This window comes from Corvus cornix, chromosome 2 (genome assembly GCF_000738735.6).
Source record: "Corvus cornix cornix isolate S_Up_H32 chromosome 2, ASM73873v5, whole genome shotgun sequence".
NCBI lineage: Eukaryota > Metazoa > Chordata > Aves > Passeriformes > Corvidae > Corvus > Corvus cornix.
Window position 1 is genome coordinate 140,325,358 of NC_046333.1, and position 21,095 is coordinate 140,346,452.

The following is a 21,095-nucleotide window of genomic DNA, read 5'->3' on the forward strand; positions in this document are numbered from 1 at the left end:
AGGCTCTTTGCTAGGTTTTTGGTAGCTTCTCTGCAACCCAACAACAAAGGCAGCAGAATCCTGACACTGGTTTAAACTGATGCCACAGAAATGGAAATGGATATGAAAGATGATCTCTGATTTCGACATGTTCCAGATGAAAGCACTTGGCCCAAACTGAAGCCAGAGAGTAGCTGCTTAATAGATTGCTTTTAAAACCAAATTCATCATTTTCTCTTTCAATCAGGAAAACGTTCTTATCTAAAAGGAGATTCCTTTGTCTGGGAATGAAATCCCAGATTTAGACAGTTCCACAGACTGGCAATGAAGAATATTAGGCCTCCTAGCAACATTCTTCAGCACTCTTCACATGCAGACTTGGCTCTGTATTTCAACTGTACTGTACATGGCAGCCCTGTACTGCAGGATACAACTCTATATGGGGTCTGTCTGGCAGCCCTGAACAGTAGGTGGTCTGAATCCCTCATTACTCGTATGCCAGTGGATTTGGGGCAGCAAGTTAAGCATTGTGAACAGAGCTCTTGGGCATGCAATCAGAAGATGAAAACATTATCCTTTGTGCTCAACACTTGAACAGTTCTTGTATAATTTTCTTAGTGTACAGTGAAATGAGAAGCAACCTTCAAATAAGCCCTTTGAAGTTCTCCAGAGGCTGCTCTTCCCAAGCATTGTCTAGCTAGACACCATAGGATGTTCTTTTGCTGTCTGAAAATATCCTCCTCTTATTTTTATAAACCATTTTTTCCTCTCTGTTTAAGAAACCACTTTTGTATCCTTTATGCTAAGATCTTTGCTAAAATATGGTTATTTATATTGTACCTTGAGTAAGGCAGAGTGCTAGGGAGAACTTAGCCAGTCAGCAAAAAGCTCCAATTTAGGACAGGGGATGCACTTTCCCCTCAGTAGTCTGCTTCTGAGGTAAAAAATGTTTTCTGAAGCAAAATGACAGCAAGTTTGTATGGTTCTGTTCCTGAATATTCCTTGACTGCTTTCTTCTTTCTTTAACAAAGGCTGTATACCACACATCAAACTTCTGATTTATTTTTACAGTGTTACAAATGCAAAGCATTTTCCACAAAAGATCATTTGTGACATCAGTTTTAATACAGCACAACTACCTTTACTGTGCTAAGAATTCATAAGAAGCTGCAGGTATATAAAGGTCCTCTTCTGCATATTTAGATACTTATTGTCCCAATCACTCAAATAGAGTCCTAGGTATGATGTTAATTGAAAAAGAAACTTTGGTATTTACTGATTTTTGCATATGAAGAAATTTTTTGTTAGGCAGACAGTAAGCATTAGCTACTGTATGAACAGCTCATATCTGTCAGGCCTCATAGAACCTTCTTGGTTTCTTTTTGAGGGTGTTCCCCCCCCTCACATAGGAGGCCTTGTCTGTACTTCGAAAATGCCTCAACTGTATTACTATGGTACAAGCACTCAGAGCTGTTTTATATCCACACAAATACTGTGCCACAGGAAGGCCAAGTGTTAAGGCTTTTTTGTATTAGCAATAACGTATCTGTGCAAGAAAGAATAGCAGTACGTCCATAAAGCTATATAATTAGCACAGGTGTCACAGTGTATACTGACAATACATACTTATCCCACAAAACAGATATTCAGCCACTTATCAGTGTGACTGGGACTAGAGCATCTCTCCTACAAAGACAGGCAGAGAGAGCTGGGGGCTGTTCAGTCTGGAGAAGAGAAAGAGACCTCATAGCAGTCTTCCAGTATCTGACGGGGCCTACAGGGGAGGTGGAGAGGGACTCTTCATCCTGAACTGTACTGATAAGAAAGGGTGAATGGCTTCGAACTGAAAAACAGTAGGTTTAGGTGTTATGAAGAAATCCTTTACTGTGAGGGTGGTGCCTGGAGAAGTTGGGGCTGCCCCATCCCTGGCAGTGCTCAAGGCCAGGCTGGACGGAGCACCTGGCCTAGTGGAAGGCGTCCCCTGCCCGTGGGTCGGGACCTGACCTTAAATGATCTTAAAGGCAACTTCCAACCCGAACTGTTCAATGATTCTACGATCTGACAGGGGAGTGGTGGGACTGTATGAACATGCCTGGGGATTTTGACCAAACCTTTCAACCTCAAGAGCCCGCATACTGGCTGACCTGCCCGCAAACCCGCACTGGAGTCAGCAAGACAGAAAAACGCCCCGATTCCCGAGCGAGACGTTGGACGGAGAGCAGCTGCACAGGGGCGGCCCGAAGCCGGCGTGCCAGAGCCCCGGCCCCGCCCGCCGCTCCCGCCTCGCCGGCTGTGACGGCGCCGGCCGCCGGGAAGTGCTTCCGCCCGCGCGGGTCCGGGGGACGCGGCGCCGCGGCCCCGTGAGTGCGGCGCGTCCGGGGCGGCTGCAGCGCGGGGCGGGGCCGGGCCCGGGCGGGAGCGTGGGGTCGGGGGTGGGCTGAGGGTCGGGGCACCGCTTCGCCCCGGCCCCGGGAGCGGGTGGGTCAGGGTCGGGCAGCTGCCGGTCCCGGAGCCCAGGGCTGCGATTCTGCCTGCTGGAGCTTCGCAGAAACCTCTGTCGTGTTCCCCTTGGGACGGATCGGGGCAGGGGCGCGCCCGGTGACCGCTCTGAGGGGAGGGAGGTGCGTGAGGGGCACCCGCAGTTCCACCGCTCGGCAAAGCTGCGGTGGGTCAGGGAGCGGTGTCCGGACCAAGGGGTGCTGCGCTGAGCCGGCCCCATCCGTACAGGGAAAAGGAGTGGGATGGCCACTCTGCAGAAGTTTGCTAGGATAGACTCAAACAAGTATTTGGCTGTTCCATCATCACTTTTTTGTGCAGCTCGCCCCAGTGTGACTGGGTAACGCCAGGAGATGTCGACCCCCCCTCTGGCTGGGGCGGGGATGCCGCCGGGAGCTTTCTCTGGGACGCAGGCTCAGGCTGCCAGGGAGGTGAACACGGCTTCCCTCTGCCGCATCGGCCAGGAGACCGTGCAGGACATTGTCTTTCGAACCATGGAAATCTTCCAGTTACTGAGGAATATGCAGGTGAGAAACAACTACTCATTTTTATGCACTCAACTTGCCGTGTTTTTATCACCGACTGCCAGTATATATAGACTCAGGAGATGCCTTAGGACATCTAGAAAACTCGATCAAACTGCTCTAAAAAGGAGGATTGGTTGAAGAAGTGAGTACTACTCTTAATATATTTGCTTACTCCTGTACATTAAGTGAAGATTGTGAAAATTCAGAAGTGCTGAATTGTCATTGCCCCCACAATAAAAAACTCTAAATATGCTTAGTAACTGTGTTTCTTTTTATGTATAATGAAGTCTGTTCGTATGTCAGTTACGTTTCTCTGTTTATGTTAACATATGGGGAGTAAATGTAGAGGAATTTCCGTTGATCTTTTTCTGTAATATTTTCCACCTAAAACTTTTTTTTTTGGTTAGGAAAATGGACATAATCCTTGTTTGTGTCTACTTACTGAGAAAACATAGAAACTTTTGTTGTGTTTTCTCTGTGGAGAGTACAAGATAAATAATCACTCTCACTTCTTCTGTATTTTCATGACTCTTGTGTCACTGAGTTGAGTGGCCTGGGGTTGAGACACAAAATCTCAACTCATAATACTTGGATCACAATGGCGTCATATTTAAGCATTGTGAAGACACTCACTGAAAAGTCAGAGCTATTGACAATGACCAAAGTGTAGAATACGAGGGTGTTTGACAGCAGTGATTGAGTACATAAAATACATAATTTTGCTTGTAAAGAAAATAAAAATTTCAGTGATTGCTATGGGAAAAGTGTGATTGTCTTATTTTAAAATATACAAAAACCTGTCTGATATCTTTGAGTTTGTTTATTTCATGTGACAGAAGCTTTACTGTAATATTTTTAATGTTTTGGTTCTCTAAGTTACCAAATGGTGTTACTTATCATACTGCAACATATCAAGACAGACTGGCAAAGCTGCAGGAACATCTCCGTCAGTTATCAATACTCTTCAGAAAACTGAGATTAGTCTATGACAAATGCAATGAAAACTGTGCTGGGCTCGATCCTGTTCCCATAGAAGTAAGTATCTTTATTTATGTATAAATTGCAAATCAGAATAACCACTCTGGATAGCAAGTCATCCATCCATCTCAGTTGCAGGAGACTCATAACAAGTTTTCATGATACTGGAATTCTTCAGTGAACTGAATTCTGTTTATTAATTAGAGCTCATTGAAAGATTGTGAAACTTAGTGTCTAGTTGACACGGTGTTCTGTCATAAGCTGGACTTGATCTCAGAGGTCTTCACCAGCCTAATTGATTCTGTGATTCTGAGAAAGCAAACTTACTTTAAAATTTTAGCCTTTTTTCCTCTGGCTTCTTGGTATCTTCACCAATTTGTTTCCCCTAGGAAAAAAAAGAGGATCAGGGCAAATTTTTTGAAAAAAGTGTGGAAAGGCCTGCTTTAAGCTCTCACCTGTCGGCCTGGCTCCTGAGTAATAAGTATTATTTACTGTCTGTGGCCATTAGTCTGTGCCTCCATAATTCCCTCACTCAGCTATTCCTAACCTGCTGGCCAGTATGAACCAAACCTAAATGTGCAGTGGTGATAGAAAAGCTACAACATAAAACTTCCTGGGAGGAGGATTGACCAGAGTTTTTCTTAATAAAACTGCTGTTGCTCATAAAATCTAAATGTCATCTTCCCTCCTCATAAGTTGTTTCTAATTTCTAGTAATACTCTTAAACTCTGGGTTTTGTTACAATTTGAGTTTCTACCACTCTATATTAACCAGAACTTTGAAATTCCTTAATTACTGACCTCTGGATCCTGAGACAATTTATTAACAGACTTTTGACTGTCCGTTGAATTTTAATTATTTGGACATTGTATTTGAAGTTTGAGTCTCTTAACTGAATAGGAATAAATAAATGAAGAAGTCCATTCTGTATAGTTCATTCTAGACTACTATTTCAGTTAGCAGTCGCTGACTTTTGACAAGGGTTTCAGAGAAATGTATGTGGAAACCTGACAGCAAGCAAGGTAATAAGTTAATTTTCCCATTTAAGAAAATAAAACCTGTTTTCAAGGTGTGTTGACTTGTGTGCAATAACCAAATACTTGTGCCTTCTTTAAAAGTTTTTCATGTGTCTTATTTTCCAATATCAATGGAATGAGGTGGGGTTGGGTTTTTTTAATAACTTTTCACATTTTTTTGCCGTTACCAGGATGAAAAAGAATCTCCATAGTGAAAATAAGTAGTTACTTCAGGCTTTTTTAATGCAAGATTTCACTTGCATTAAAACTTAGTCACAGCAGAGTTTTTTATTGATAGTTGGAGTATTTTGTTTTTAATCTGCTTAGTCTTTTCTGCTCTGAAGTTAGTAGATGCCTGCCTCCTCATGTTTTTATTGGTTAGAGTCAATGGCAGTGGCACACCATTCCCCTTGGATCAGTTTTCTTAAATTCCTCTTACAGTATTTCAATAGTAGTCTCAATTGTATTATTTAATGGCCAATATTCTAACCATGTCTTTACAGAATATCAACAAAACTCTTTTTTTTTGCACAGTCTAGATAAGTCTATACCTACTAATATTCCATTATTATTGATATAAATGTTTTCATACTTTCTGTTAATGTGTATTAATGTGTAATAGGTGTTACTAACTTTCTGTTAACCAACATAGCAAGGCATGAGATAATTGTGAAGGAGATCTGCCTACAAAGATTACCTTTCCTGCTTCTTTTGTGTATTAGGTATAGTTCTACTTTTCTTTGTGGGTTTGTTGTTTGGTTCTTTTTTTAATCTATTACCTTTTCTGAAAGACAGGGAGGTCTTCAAAGGAAATGTTCTACTTTGAGTGCTACTTAATTTTTCCATCGGAGAGAGTTTTTTTCCAGGAGCATATAGCAGCCCCACTACTTCTTTATGGTCTGCAAATGTAGTAAGTGATCAACATTTACTACTTTTTCATGGCAGACTTTATTGTGGTAGCTTTTGTGCATTTTTCTAAGTTTAGTAAGAATGGCTGCAAAAATTTTTGGATAGAAAGAAATTACATTTTCAGTGGGTTAAATCAAAGTAAGTTTTCCATCAGAGTGCTGAAGGCACTGAACATTTCGTAACATTACACTGCAACCTAAGTAACAAGTTAATATGCACTTGATGAGCAGCTTGCTCCCAGGCTTTAAACGAATGTCTTCTTGCTCACTTTTATCAATACTAGTCTTCCATTTTTCTGTAGTGTGTATGTGAACATGGATATAATTTTGCATAGTCCAGGACAGAAAAAACAATGCCAGACTATGGACTTTGTGGGTGTATTATTTTTTAAGAAATTTGTAGTAGCTTGGGAGTGTTCTGACACAGAAGCAAGTATTTGTTTTGTATCAAGTATGTTTCTTTTTTGATTTATTTTTTTTAGGAAGGAAACATATAATAGTATTCATTAAGAAATTCTTCGTCAAGGATTTTTGGCTTTGTTGAAGCTTACAAAACAGACAGTGCACTATGGTCTTCTCCAGCCTAAACCAAACTATGATTCTGTGTGTCTGAGGAGATCACAGTGAGAAATACTTCAAGAAAAACTCCTGGGTAACTGTGGGCCTGGTCTTAAGAGTAGCCAAACAGAGGCTCATTAAAATAGCAAGTCATAACTAGAGTATTAACCAAATAGCTATGTAAAGCCAGTCATAATTATATTTAGAATATCACTAAAATGCTTTATAATAATGATAACTTTATGTTTGTGGTTTCATTTCTTAGTGTGGAATAGTAAATTTAAAAATCCCAATCTGCGGAATTCAAAACTATAAGGATTATCCATGATAAACATCTTAAAATGAAAAGACCGACTTCTGCCTGCAGTTACAAAATATCTTTGGTCTAGGCTTGGTAATGTGTGAGAATGTGTCTTTTTGAAGCACGTTGTTTTTCCTGGAGAACCAGCTGAGGTCATTCCAAGGCCTTTAGGTTTGAGGTGGCAAGCAGGCTTGTCTCCACTTTTTCTTGGGCAGTTAGAACCTGTGGAGAAAACGGTAGTACCTTATGTATTTCCTGGATTTGATTTTTAAATTTTTTTCTTCTCTTTTTTTCTTTTTTTTTAATTTCTTCTTTTTTTTTTTTTCTCTAAAGCTGATGTTTCTTGTCTTCACAGCAACTTATTCCATATGTTGAAGAAGATGGCTCCAAGCACGATGATCGTGGTGCTGCAAGTCAGCTTCGTTTTGCTAGTGAAGAGAGAAGGGAAATCATGGAAGTAAATAAGGTAACAAAGTTGTAATTAATTTGCATAAAATGAGAAATGTCATTTTCACGTTACAAAGCTTAAATTTCAAGATTGCTGTGCTAAATACAGAATGTGTGATGATTACCATCAAAACTGGAGATAACTACTTTTTGCATATAAATACTTCAGAACTGACCTTTTAGTTCAACAACTATTTTTTAGCTGTACCGCTGGCAGTGGAGTTTAGGTTTCCTAACAATTTTAATTCACCTCTCTTTTAAAATGACATATATTCTTATGAATACAGTGTGTTATGTTTATGTGTAACCCACTAGATATTGACAGTACAAATTGAACTAAGGTGCTTGTTGAACTTACTTATCTTCAAAACTTACCTTAGGTGTTAAAATAATTGATATTGAACACCAGATGTGTAAATATTATTACAATTCTGTGAGAAATATCAGGGCTACCTTCTGTATTTTGACACTTTGAGGAATACTGTAAAGAGGAACATTTATTGAATCTTCGCACATTCAGAGAAAATGTACTATGAATTATAAATGCTAAATGAGTTAAAATGTTAAATTTTCAGTTTGAGTGGCATTGTGCAACTGAGTACAATTAGTAAAGAGTGATTCAAATCTAAAAATAATTATGCTGTAGTAAATGCTAATATAATATTGAGATTAAAAATATGTTGTTTTACCAGACCACAATTTTGAACATTGTTTCTTCAATCTGTAAAGTACAAATATACGATTAAATAAATATTTATAGCTGTAATATCTGTAAATGCCCAGTAAAAATGAGTTATAATCTACAAAAATAACTGAACAAAAGAAATAAATGAATAAAATGTTTATTTATGGAATGAATAATTGATGGATTTTCAGCTTTTAAAATATTTCCAATATTTTAATTTGTCTTCCACAATCGTACATGTATTGCATTTTTCATAACCCATTTATTTAGAAAAATGCATGTGTATTGTATAGGAGAAAACGAGGACTATGTGAATTTAGAGAAATGCAGTTTTCAGCTTTCCTCTTGTAATCTTCCTCTTCAGTGCTGATGTAGCAGGGTTGTATATATTATATTGTATGTAATATTGTACTGTGAATTTATGCACATTTATTTGCAATCTTAAAGTGTTAATAAGCTTAACTGTCCATATTTGCTGTGGTTTTAATAGTTCTATGACATAGTTTTGCCCTTGTTGTTGTATTTGTATGCTAATATGGTTTTAAACCTCCTTGGTGTGATCTTGTGAAAATAATTTCATAAATTTTTATGAAGAGTTCTGAACCTTAAAAAGGTTGATGGTGTTACCATTGGTAGCAAACTGGTAATTAAGAATGCATTGAAACCTTCACTTAAATATGGTCTGAAATTCTGTATTTATACTTAAATGCCTAGGCCTAATTTCCAGATTTTCCACAGTAAATCTTTACGAGATAGTTGAACTTTCTCTAGTATTCTTGTGGACAAATACTTAGTAACTGCAGCAAAAGGAAGTTAAACTTGTGTTTTGAAAGTTCACTGATTTTTTTTTTTTCTCCCTCCAGTTGCATGAGCACATCTACTACCATTTCCAAAGTTCAAGTTTTAATACATTACAGACTAGGAAATGCTTTTATTACTAGAAATACATAAATTCTTTCTTTTTGCAAAGAAAAATCACTAGAATTAGATAATCAGTCTAATTTCTAACACTGGCTGCTGGGCTCAAGGAGGGCTTACTCTGATTCTTAGCTCGCAAACTTGACAGCTCTTCAGTCCTCTGTAGTGTGTAATGTCCACCTCCAACTCAATTTGATTAATTCATTTTAGGAAAATTTTAGTAATACAAAATATTGATGAAAATGCTGTGACAGGGAAACCAACATGATAGTTAAAGAAGCTTTTTATATTCTTGACCATACCTTTTCTTCCTTCAGCTTCTTGTCCTGTTCTCACCTAATCCTTTTTGCTGTGATAGGCATTATTTTTTCAGTGTTGCATGTTATTGGTACCAAAAAATCACTATTGCAAAAACCCAATACTTTGACACTATTGCAATATTTGAAATAATTCTTAGACCTGCCCTGACTCTCTTAATTTTGCCCTTCTTGCTGTGGTATCCCAGCCTGATTTCTTTAGTGACTCTGGATGTATGTGAAAGGTACTAACTGCCCCACAGTGTGGAGCACTGCCAAAGCTAGCAGTAGCTCTAACAAACCTTGTGGATCATATGTTTTCACACAAAAATATTCCATGAAACACTGACTTGAAAAATAGCAGCTTTGCTTTGCTACTGCAGTTGTTTGAGAAGGGAGCATCCTCAGTGGAGGAGAAGGGGAGCATCAGGTATTTCCTATAGTCACCATCTTGTTCATGGGGCAAGAGAACCTGTTAATGTATCAGAGTTCCTAAAAACTGCAGGAGCTTTTGGAGTTGGTTTACTGTGACATCTTTTGGTCTTAATTAATTATTCTGCTATATTAGAGTTACCTTTTAGGTCAGAAAGTTTAATGTACTGACCTTGGCTATGTAAGTACTTGTCTGTTAATTTAAAATATAGATTAGTTTACAAGGCAATGAATTTCTGTCCTAGCAATTCAGTAATAATTAGCAACTGTAGGTTTAAATAAAACCTATTAAGCTTTATAACACAAGGGAGTTTTGCCTGCAATAAGAAGCTTGTACCATTATTGTAAAACAAACCATTTCTTGAGCACTGACTACCTCTGTCCCGTCTTAAGCAATTCTCTCCTGCAGTTCCCAAAAATGTAGCTTATTTCTTTTTATTTGTATATGCTTTCTGAGCTTGTAAATTGTTGAGGTGGTTAACTTTTTTTTGGAATAAATTACTGTTACAGAATCAGTTTAGCATTTGCATTGGTCTTCTTGTACTTGTCTTGATCCAGTTTTCATTGAAATTAATCTATTTGCAGCAAATGGGAGATGTTACCAAGATTTCCTCTCTTCTGTTCATGTTCTTCTAGTGTTTAATATTCTATCTGTTAAGTTTTCATCTTTAAGTGTTGAATCATCAGTACTATTTTCAAGATGTCAGGCTCACCTTCGGTCTGTGGTCTTTTAGCACATTTGACAAGACTTGAAACAGAAAATGCAAATCAAAAATTGAGAATTATTTAATCTGTATTGCTGCCTTATCAATGGTTTTCTTTACTGCTTGCTTTTAGAAGTGGAGCAAGTACAGCTTAGGTTTCATTCATGCTGTAGGTCTGGTTTTAGTGAAGCATTTAGGAAAACCATCACATAATTAGTAGGGTAAGTACATTTGGATGAAAATGAAGCGAAATAGCAGTAGAACATTCCAAGTGACCCTTTAGAAAACAATAATATTTGATATTCTTAACTAGTGTTTGTTAAGTGTTTAACAGTGATCTTGCTAAGAGAGGAAAAGACAATCTACGTGACAGATTTTTAAGTTAAGCTGTAACAAGTTTAGCTCTGGGCTTTTTTTGATAACACAAACATTATGCCTTGCAGCTGAGGTTGTTTAGGACTATGCTGAAAACCTAAATTCCTTTTAAACTACCTTTCACACTATTTGCATGTATTTTAATTTGTTTTGTATGTGTAGAGTCCTTTTTTACCCAAAATATGAGTGTGCACCAAGGAATGCTTTGGCAAGAGGGGAAGAATTCGTTACTTGGACACCTTCTGGGAAGATTAATCTGCACTGGAGGCAGTTCCATCATTTTTTGAGTACCCAAACTGACTATCTGCAATGGTAGAATCAGAGGAATTTAGGCTCAGTGGGAGGTCTGGAGACTACCTGTTTCAGGCCCTGCTCAAAACAGGACCAACCAGCAAAGTTATATCCAGCTGCTCGAGCTCATATCTGGTAGTATTTTAAATATCTGTAAGGACTGAAATTCCATCTTTTCTGGGCCCTTCTTAAGGGTTGACTTTTACTGTGGAAGTTTTCGTAATGTTACTTTGGAATTTTCTTTGTCGTAACTTGTATATTCACTGCCCCTCATCCTTTTGCTGTGTACACTCAAGAAGAGTCCAGCTTTGTCTTTTCTGTGAGCTTCATGAGGTAGCTGAAGATAGCACTGTGATCCTGCCCTATGGCCTTCTCTGCTTGAGATTGAACAAACACAGATTTAGTCATTGTGGTGGCCTTCCACTAGGCATTATCCAGTCTGATAGAGCTTTGTATTGATCCCCAAAGTGGACAATCATTCTCCAGAGACAAATAGAGTAGAGTAATAATTTCACCTGACCTGAGAGGTACACTCCAGCTAATATAGGGCAGAGTGCAGTTTGTCTTCCTTGTTGCAAAGCAGATCTGCTGATGTCTCATGTTCAACTTGTCAGAAATTATCAAAAAGGACCTCAGATCCTTTTCTGCAAATTTTATTTCTATTCAGTCAGCCCTCTGCCTGTGCTGTTGTATGGGTTTATTCTGTGTGCAGATGCAGGATGTTGCTTTAATTGAAGTTCCTGAGATAGGTGTTGGCCTGACTTTCCTACCTGTTGAGGTCCGTCTGAATCCAACATCCCACCACTGAGTATATTTTTCACTTTCCCCAGTTTGGCACTGTCCACCAATTTGATAACTTTGGTATGGTGATTAGGTCATTATGTGTGGATTAGTCATTAATGAGGATATTAAGAATGTTCACCTTAGTGTCCTGAGAAACTTCAAGAGTGACCAACTAGCACTTGGTCTTAATACTGATGATCCCAGCATTTAGAATCCCGTAGTCCAGCCAGTTTTCTGTCAACCCAGTAATTCACCTATCCAAACCACATGTCTCCAATATGGCTACAAGGCAATGAGAGACTATGTCAAAAGTCTGACTAATGAATGATTTTACTTTATGAAAGTAAAGAAAATGTTCTGCTCTCCCTTTGCCACACAGTCATTTCTTGATAGAAAGCTGTCATGCTGGTCAGGCACGAGGCATCTTTAGGAAATCCAGTATGACTGTTTCCAGTCACCTTATCATTTCTGTGTCTAGATGTGACTTCCAGAAGAATTTGCTGCATAGTCTTTCTGGAGTCAGGGGTTAGGCTGTCTAGCCTGTAATTTTCTGGATCTACCTCCTTGCCTTTCTTGCAGATGAGTTGAAATGTTTCCTTTTTAACAGAAGCATCCCCCCCTCTCCAATAGAAAATTAAGTAGAGTGGTCTTGTTATGTCATAAAACAGCTTTCTCAGCATTCAGACACATTTTTATTCCAGATAATTACTTCCTTTCCAGTTTTGTATAAAATGTTGCCCACAAAGTTTTTCACATTGCATCCTATATCCAAACCATATCATGCTTACAAAGTTGAAAAACGTTTGGAAAAAGTGAACATAAAGCTGTCTGTAAAGTCCCAATTGTCCCCTTTTGTCCTCATACAGATGTATCTTACACAACCTTTATTGCATTATCACATTTGATTCCTCTTCCCCCCTTCCCACTTTCTTTTCTGGAAGAATCCTTTGAGCTATTCTGCTTTTGTTCCAGACTAGGCACTGTTTAGATTGAATCAGTATTGTAGTAAATAAGATTATAAAAATCCTGGTTTGTGTATTGCGTAACTGGCATTACACTATTGAGTAAGCAGGGAATTTGGGAATGAGAAAGAAGGATTTGTTGTGTGTAGTGAGTAACTAACTAAGGCAGCTCTTGGGAACTGAATTTTTTTTTCTCTGCCACGAATTATCTGTGGTGGTTGTTCATTCTTCCCCTTATGGCTCGTGGTAGCTTTGAATATGTGGGAAGCTGTTAAAATATGAAGTTTGGAGATGAACATGAATCTTAAATGTCTTTGGACAAAGTTGGCAGCACTGCAGTTTTATCTGTAGTGTTCGTGTGACTGAGTTTGCCATCTGTAACTGAGGATCATACTATCTGTGGGATTTTCATGTTAAGAATGGGGATGTAACACTGAGAAGTGTGGTAGAGAAGCACCTTGAGGATTGAATAATTCCATTACAAGCTACAGAGCTTAGATGGTACTCAGTAAATAAGACCTCAGACCTCATTGTTGAATGATAAATAATTGGTATGAAGCAAACATCCATCTATTTGAATGAACATGTTTATTCCTCTCAGAACAACAGATCAATGGATAAATACAATCCTGTATGGGTCAGTAGGTGAAAAGTATTGAGCTTGCAGCAGAGCATAGGCTGTCACTGGTGCTTCTGTTTGTTTCAGGAACACAGGGTTACACAAGCAGAAGGAGCAGTTTTCCTTTCAGCTGTCAGGTGAGGAGCAAGGCAGAAAACTAAGTCTCTGATTTCTGCTAAGTGTAGAACAATCACGCCTGTGGATGACATCAGGAAAAGCTGTAGATATTGGACAATGATGTGTTAATATTTAATTGCACAGCAGTTACTGTATTAGCGATGAATATTTTTTATCCCCTTGGGAAAAATTGTAACTAGATTGATATATGAATTTGTTATGATGGAAAGTGAGCCTTGGTATCAATTGTGCGGCCATAAGTTAAGACATCACTTGGCAGCTTTAAGAGAGTTCAAGCAAAGTGTTGAGGGCATTTTTTCCATATTTTTTTCAGCTATATGCTTATAATGTTGTAATAGTCTCTTGACTACTGAAGGAAAAAAGAAAAAATCAGGTTTTTCCACCTTCTTACTTCAGAGATTTCATTATGAAGGTTTCATTTAAAAAAAGAACAGTATAAATGTCACCCTCCTATTACACACATCGTTTTTCTCTAGAAATTTATTGGGCTTGACTTATCTGGAAACATGGAGGCCACTGTCACCTTTGTAAGACTTTCAAGAATCACTTCCTACAGCAGTTTAATGGTCAGAAGGAGTAACATGAGTATTGTGTCCAGCTCTGGCTTCCTCAGCACAGGAAAGACATGGACCTATTGGAGTGGATTCAGAGGAGGGCTACAAAAATTATCAGAGCGATGGAACAGCTCTCCTATGAGGAAAGGCTGACAGAGTTGAGGCTGTTCAGTCTGAAGGAGAGAAGACACTGGGAAGATCTTACAGCAGCCTTTCAGTACCTAAGGGGGGCTTATAAGAAAGATGGGGACAAACTTTATAGCAGGGCCTGTTGTAATAGGGCAAGGGGTAATGGCTTTAAACTAAAAGAAGGCCAATTTAGATTAAATATAAGGAAGACATTTTTTAGGCTGAGGGTGATAAAACCCTTGTCCTGAGACGTGGTAGATGCCCCATCCCTGGGAACATTCACAGTTAGGCTGGACAGGGCTCTGAGCAACCTGATGTAGTTGAAGATGTTCCTGCTTATTGTGGGGTTGAGCTAGATGACCTTTAGAAGTCCCTTCCAACCCAAATTGTTCCATGATTCTATGCTCATGGGAAAGAATGTGATGCGAGTTCTCTTGCATCTCTTGTAGTAGATTCTTAATCAACAAAGTAAACATAATTTTTAAAAATTTTGTTAAGATTTATGCAAGTAAAGGTACTTCAATTATTAATATTTAATGTTACACTGAGACACTGAGGTGTCCTTCTCACCTGTACTATTGTAGATCTTGAATGGAGCAGGTAAAAACTATAGCTGGCACAGCATTCAGGAGAATGGTCTTCTGCATGAGATTTTCCAGATGGAAACAGATCTTTGCTTGTTTTTTTTCTTAAGCAAAAGAAGAGCCTGTACAACATCAGCAAGTACTGTTGATATTTTTCCAGGCACCAGTTGGAACATGATCTTACTCTTCCACAGTGTTTACATTATTTTCTTTGCCTGAAGAAAGGATTTCTAACAAATGGATTGAGTGCAGCATGACTCACAGTGATGTTTTAGTTTTAAAATTTGAAGAATACAAGAGCTTAAAATGAGGAGGGAATCAAGAACAGTGCGCGAAAGAAGGTTCTGATACATCTCTGATTGTATGTTGTGAATTGGTCTATACAGCACTGATTTCTAATGAAATGCAAGTGAAGCAAAAATGACTTTTAGTAAAATATTTATTTCAGTCAAAGTTGAAATTACTGTGTCCTACTGAACCCAAATCTGCATGTAACATGGCGGGTTCTTTATGGCAGCTTTTTTCCTTGAAAGACAGCTATTTTCTGGATGTATGTTACGGTTCTCCCACTTTGTTTCATTTATGGGGGTTTTGTGCTTCAGTAAATGTTTTCACAAATGACCTACCTGACCTAAGCCAACTAAGGTCTCACTGGTTACTGGAAGGTGCAGTCCTTGCCAACTCCATTATGATGGCTTTAATACTTGCAAGGTCAGTCAAAATGGATCCTATTGAATATTAGTATCACCAAAGGGCTGGTTTTCAGTCAGATCACTTTTGTGGCAGAGAGGGACTAACAGAAACATGCCTCACAGATGTAACTTGAATTTAGGTCTCTTAAACTCATTATAAACAGCCTCATAGAATTTCTCTGTGCTATCTTAAAACAGATAAAGTCAGAAGATAAAGTCATGTATGTAGGATGAAGTACTTTTTCTTGTTTCATACAACTGTTAATCCTGAGAAGCAGTCTAGAGTTCAATTAAGTCATTTCAACAGAAGGAGGAAAGAGTGGGAGACAACTTGCAAGCAATCTGTTCAAATGAAAATTTGTCATTGCTGCAGAAGCTGCTGAAAGATCTCACCCATTTCCCAAGAAGGCCATTTCACCTATCTTTTCAAGGTTAGACTTGAGTTGAGATGTTCTTACTGGCTCAGCAAAGTCTTAAGCAGAGGCCAGCACTTCCAGTGGTGCAGAACATATTAATTATGTAGTACTTTGTGGTGTGGACCACTGCCTGTCAAAGATCAGTAATGAAGATCACTGTATGCATTTCAATTAGAAGACTCTGCTCTCTGTAGTGGATTTTTTTCTCATCTCTTTATTCTTTCAACAGCCTAGAAACCCAGGGATGGTGCTTCATCTTAGATGTTTTTTCTAGCTCCAGAAAAAGTAGAAGAACTAAGAAATTAGCTCTTCACTAAAGATAAGGATCTAAAATTATCTTCAGATAAATAAAGAAACAATTTTATACTTCTTGTCCTTACAGATGCTTTGAAAACAAATGAAATCCAGCCTGAAGGTTCCCTTGTCTAGCATCAAATAAAGATCAAACAATTTACAGTGTCAATACTTTCACAAGAAAGGAAAACAGTTTTACAGAATGAGTCTTTTGGGCATAACTTACACAAAGTTCATGTGAGTAACAGTACAATGAGACATGGATGGAGAGAGAAAACAGTCTGCTTATCAGAGGTCAATGGTTCTTATTTCTGTCTGTGATTTGAATTACCATCACCAACTGTTCAGCCTTCATTTCCATTGATAAAGGTTTTGAAATACCTTGGAATGGCATGCCCTCCGTATGAGGGAGTTAGAGCTTGCATTGAACTAGTAGTTTTGATGTAACAGCCACTGATTTCTCTAGAATTGAATGTTGAGGATGGCAAACAGAATTATGTTAAAAAATGCCACAGGTAGGAACATGCTTGTTTATCTCATCCCTCTTGTGCTTTCTCAAGCATCAAGATCTTGTGTTTATGATCTTTTGTAGGAAGACACTTGCAACTCTGTCATTTGGATGCTGTGGTAACTACATGCTTCTTAGCTTTCACTCTTGTCTTTAGGGGCTGAATCTCTGCTGTATGTTGTGAAGTCTTTGGATCAGCAAACGGGAAAGAAGCACTAGATTAGATAAATGCACAGTTATCTTTAAAACACTTTTTAGTCTGTCAAATGCTTGATTAGAAATTCCATGTTAGTGCACATGAACTGTCCTACATCTGGTTTTGTATCCTTCTTGGGAGTCTGGATCTGACTGTTGTCTCTTCTTCCAGGGAACATGTCTCGCAAAGTCTGTATTCAGGAGTATTTCCCTTACTATGTTTCCCATGTAATCTAAGCCTAATTGCCATATTACTTCAAACAGTTTTTACAGGTCTGAAGTGAATAGCCTTCCTTTTTTTCTCCGGACTTCTTTCCCAGATGACCAGCTGGCAACTTAAAAATGTTGTTGTGTTGTCTGCATCAAAATTCAGGAGACTAATTTTCAGGATATTGCTTCGTTTTACCTCTGTTCCAGTAATACTTCAGTTGTATTACTGGTTTGAGTTACGCTTTTAATGTATTGCCATTTGTGTAGTACAAATAACAAAGTTACATCAAACCTGAAACATTTTGTTCTGTTTTGGTGGTAGCAAATCTTTCCTGTGCTTTCACTTCACTTGGAACTCCGGACTTCCCTAATGAATAAGTAGTTTGATCTCTAATGTAAGAAGGCTGACATCTTATCAAATCTGAATGAAATAAAGGGCAGACTGTGTACTGTTAACAGCAACCTAACTTAGTTCTCAACGGCTTTGATTTGAGCAGGAAAATGCATAAATGAGACAATAAATATGGGTATTATTGTGAAACATGACAGGTTAGGGAAATTGTGTGATGTCTTAGTGCCCTGATCTTTTTTCTGTAGAGACATAATTTTTAAGTTTTGGCCATGCAACCAATAAAAGCTAGTCTGCCGTTCTCCTGTTCCTCCAAATGCTTCTGCAGTTTGCAAAAACAGATACATAATTGTAAAGAATTCAGCATGATTGGGAAAACCTTTTTCAAGACAGGACTCTTAACGCATCACAGTTGACCTATATAGCAGAGGGGCTGCAAAAGCTTGATTTGCTTCACCTATACCTTGTGCTTTGTTCAAATGTGTACTGTTAATCCCTCATTTTTCTCTAAACCAAATTTATAAAACATAGATTCACATAAATTTACCTTCTCCCCAAATTCTTTCTTCCAACTTAGGATGCTGTCTTTTGGACTTTTCAAAGTGAGGACTGATCCCCACAAGCCTCCAGCTTTTGAAGGTGCCAGGTGTTTTGATAAAAGGCTGCTGTGAAAAGAAACAGTATTCCCCCTTTAGCAATGGTCCTTAACTTTTGAGGCTTTCTTGTATTTTTAGAATGTGCTTTAAAGGAGATGTATTATCCCACTAATAGGGCTCACCGACAGCTGAGAAAAAGATTCATATAGCATTTCATAGCACTGCAACTTTTGTTGAATTTTTGAGTGCACTATTTGAACTGGTCACAAAAAAACTTCTAATAAACTCTTCCCACAGAAACTGAAACAGAAGAATCAGCAGCTGAAGCAGATCATGGATCAGTTACGAAATCTTATTTGGGATATAAATGCCATGTTGGCAATGAGGAACTGAACAAGGAAAATCAAACTTTGTAACTGAAGAAGATACAAATCTGTTTGGATATACTTAACTTCCTTCTAAGAAGTAACATGTTTTTCCACAATGATCTTGCAGTAATGCTTGAAAAGTCTTCAAGATTAAAATGTTTGGTTGTTTTCTAATAACTTAAATGGTGTTGGGTTTGTTTTTATAGAAGATTCATCCTATAAGTTTTACCTACATGGTTCACTTGGGCTGTACAGCCTCAGTAATTTACAGTAGTAGTTTGGATTGCTATGCAAATAGGGGGTTTTATAAAGAAAGTGTTTCTGGATTTTCTTTATAATACAATTAAAAATTTTAAAAGCATGTGTTCGTATGCCATTCTACAGTGCAAACAGCCTCTTTAGAGAGGAAAAGTTGCAAGACAGGAAAGTTGCTCCAGTAAGCTAGAGGGCCGAAATCAGCAATCAGATACTGCAATTCAATCTGCAGTATTTTATGTAGTATCTGCAGTGCAGAGCAGAGCGGGACAATCTCCTCTCTTGCCCAGCTGGCGATGCTGTCCTGATGCCTCCCAGATCAGGATTGGCCCTCCTGGCTGCCAGGACACTGCTGACTCATGTTCAGCTTTCCACTGACCAGTATCCCCAGGTCCCTTTCCACAGCTCTGCTCCAGCCCCTCATACTCCAGGCTATACACACAGCCAGGGCTGTCCCATCCCAGGTGCTGAATCCGGCAGTTGCCCTTGTTAAACTTCACACAGAGAGATTGCCCAGCCCTTTAATTTGTTGAGGTCTCTCTGCAGGGCCTTTTTGACCCCGAGGGAGTCGTCAGTTCCTCCCAATTCAGTGTCACCAACAAACTTAGCATTCCTTCCAGTCCTGTGTTGAAGAGCACAGGGCTGAGGATGGAGCCTTGCCAGGTCATCAGTCTGATGTCACCCCATTCACTGTAACCTTATTGTGGTGGTCAGCAGCTGGCCTGAAGGCCTCACAATAATAATTAATCCCAGTTTATAACTGCCTGTTTTATAACTGAAATAATGAAGATATAACTGCAATTATATAAGCGCCTTGACAGTAGGTTATGTAATCGGACCAGTGTGGACTGTTGGAGAGCAGGCCCAGGCCAATGGGGACGCAAGCAGCTCTTGGCTGGTTGGCTGAGTGGCAACTCGTTCAGCCCATAGGGATCGACCGTGCGGACCTTCAACTCTGTGTAAGTAAAGGAGGACTCAATAAAAGTGGGCTGTTGTGCGTGAACGCGGCGTGTCTTGTCGCCTGTCTGTCTCCAAAACTGTGACATAACCTTTTGTGCCCAACCAGTCAGCCAGTTGCTTACCTATCACATAACTCAGTTATCCAGCTGTGTGCTGGACATTTTGTCCAGGAGGCTTCTGTGAGAAACAGTATCCAAAAGGTTTGCTGAAGTCCAAAAACATTACATCTACTGGCTTTCCTAGATCAGCTAGGTGGGTTACGCTGTTGTAGAAGAAAATCAGGTTCAAAAAGCAGGACTTCCCCCTCATGAAGCCGTGCTGGCTGTGACCAACTGTCACCAGTGGTGTATTTCTGTAGCATTATGTATGGTTAGAATACTTTGGTTTTGTTTATGAGAATGCACTGAGTAAAGACCTCATTAATCTTTTCCCTATGACTGTCAGTCCTAGTAAACTTCAGAGTATATGAGCAGTTCATTATTTTGAGTTAATCATGAACCTTCATCTCTCTTTGTTCTAACTTTGTTACTCCTCACAATTTTTGTTTGCCCTGAAAATAATCTTGAAAATTTTTGTTATCCACAGATGCTGCCAGTGCACTATGTGTCTCTTTTTCCAGATGAAAAAATATGTAAAACAACAGTTTCAGTACAAATCCACAGGGCACTTTACTCTTAATATTTGTCAAGTTAAAACTAACGATCCTCAATGAATTGCTTCTTGTGTGTCACTTTTAACTCTCATTCCATCCCAGTCAGACTCCATAGTAGTTTTGTGTGAAACATTTGTTCAGAACCTCCTGAATCATCCAGTTAAATGGTATCCTTTTAAAAGATGCCCTTTTGGCAGTCTGATGGTTTGATACTGAACACTTACTGATTTGAGGTTCATGGATTTAAAAATGTTATGCTGATCTTCATAGAATCATAGAATTGTTCATGTTGGAAGCAACCCTAAAAATCATCTTGTTCCAATGCCTCTGTCATGGACAGGGTTGCTCAGAGCCCCATCCAGCCTCACCTTGAACACTGCCACGGATAGGACATCTGCAGCTTCTCTGGGCAACCTGTTCCAGTGTCTCACCACCCTCACAGGTGTTTTGTTGTTCTATCAGTCTCTTTAATTCTGTTTTTTAATAATTTCAACCCATTTGTCTACTGCTTGAGGTAAAAATCACTGGTGATAGATCCCATCACACCTGGTTAACAATATGTGACTTTTCTCTGAAAACAGGTACAATATAGTTGTCTTTTGTTTTTCTTTTTAAAGGCTGTATATATTAACAGATAAATGGATGTCCAGTCTTATAATTGAAAATAAAGTGTTAGAAAATGTTGGTTTTGATTAGTTTAACCAGTGTTGAAAGTGATCTGTAAGTATGACAATACTTAGATGTGAGTAGATGTCAAAACACCTTACAAATAAGGTCTCTCTCTTTTCTCCCACATTGGAAATGCAAGAGTGGATCTCTTATTCTGCGGCAAAGGCAGCAGCATAGTTGGTTGTTCCCTGTTTAGATTGGCCACTATGGCAGATTTGCTGGTCAGAAATAACAGTTTTTTCTTCAGCTGT

General features: G+C 38.8%; 1 protein-coding gene across 3 annotated transcripts; it reads left to right on the plus strand.

Annotated features, from left to right (window-relative positions):
* Nucleotides 1–2,258: 2,258 nt before the first annotated feature.
* On the plus strand, nucleotides 2,259–20,857 carry MED30 (mediator complex subunit 30). 3 transcript variants are annotated; one of them, XM_039549418.1, is made up of 6 exons: nucleotides 2,259–2,339; nucleotides 2,797–3,002; nucleotides 3,879–4,037; nucleotides 5,788–5,906; nucleotides 7,119–7,229; nucleotides 18,238–20,857. In XM_039549418.1, exons 2-5 carry the CDS (start codon nucleotides 2,829–2,831, stop codon nucleotides 7,222–7,224), a joined length of 558 nt encoding a protein of 185 aa, XP_039405352.1. In that variant the 5' UTR covers nucleotides 2,259–2,339; nucleotides 2,797–2,828; the 3' UTR covers nucleotides 7,225–7,229; nucleotides 18,238–20,857. The 3 variants fall into 3 exon arrangements, with proteins under 3 accessions (XP_039405352.1, XP_039405355.1, XP_039405353.1); XM_039549419.1 differs by lacking the exon at nucleotides 2,259–2,339 and adding an exon at nucleotides 2,452–2,600; XM_039549421.1 differs by lacking the exon at nucleotides 5,788–5,906.
* The last annotated feature ends 238 nt before the right edge of the window (nucleotides 20,858–21,095 follow it).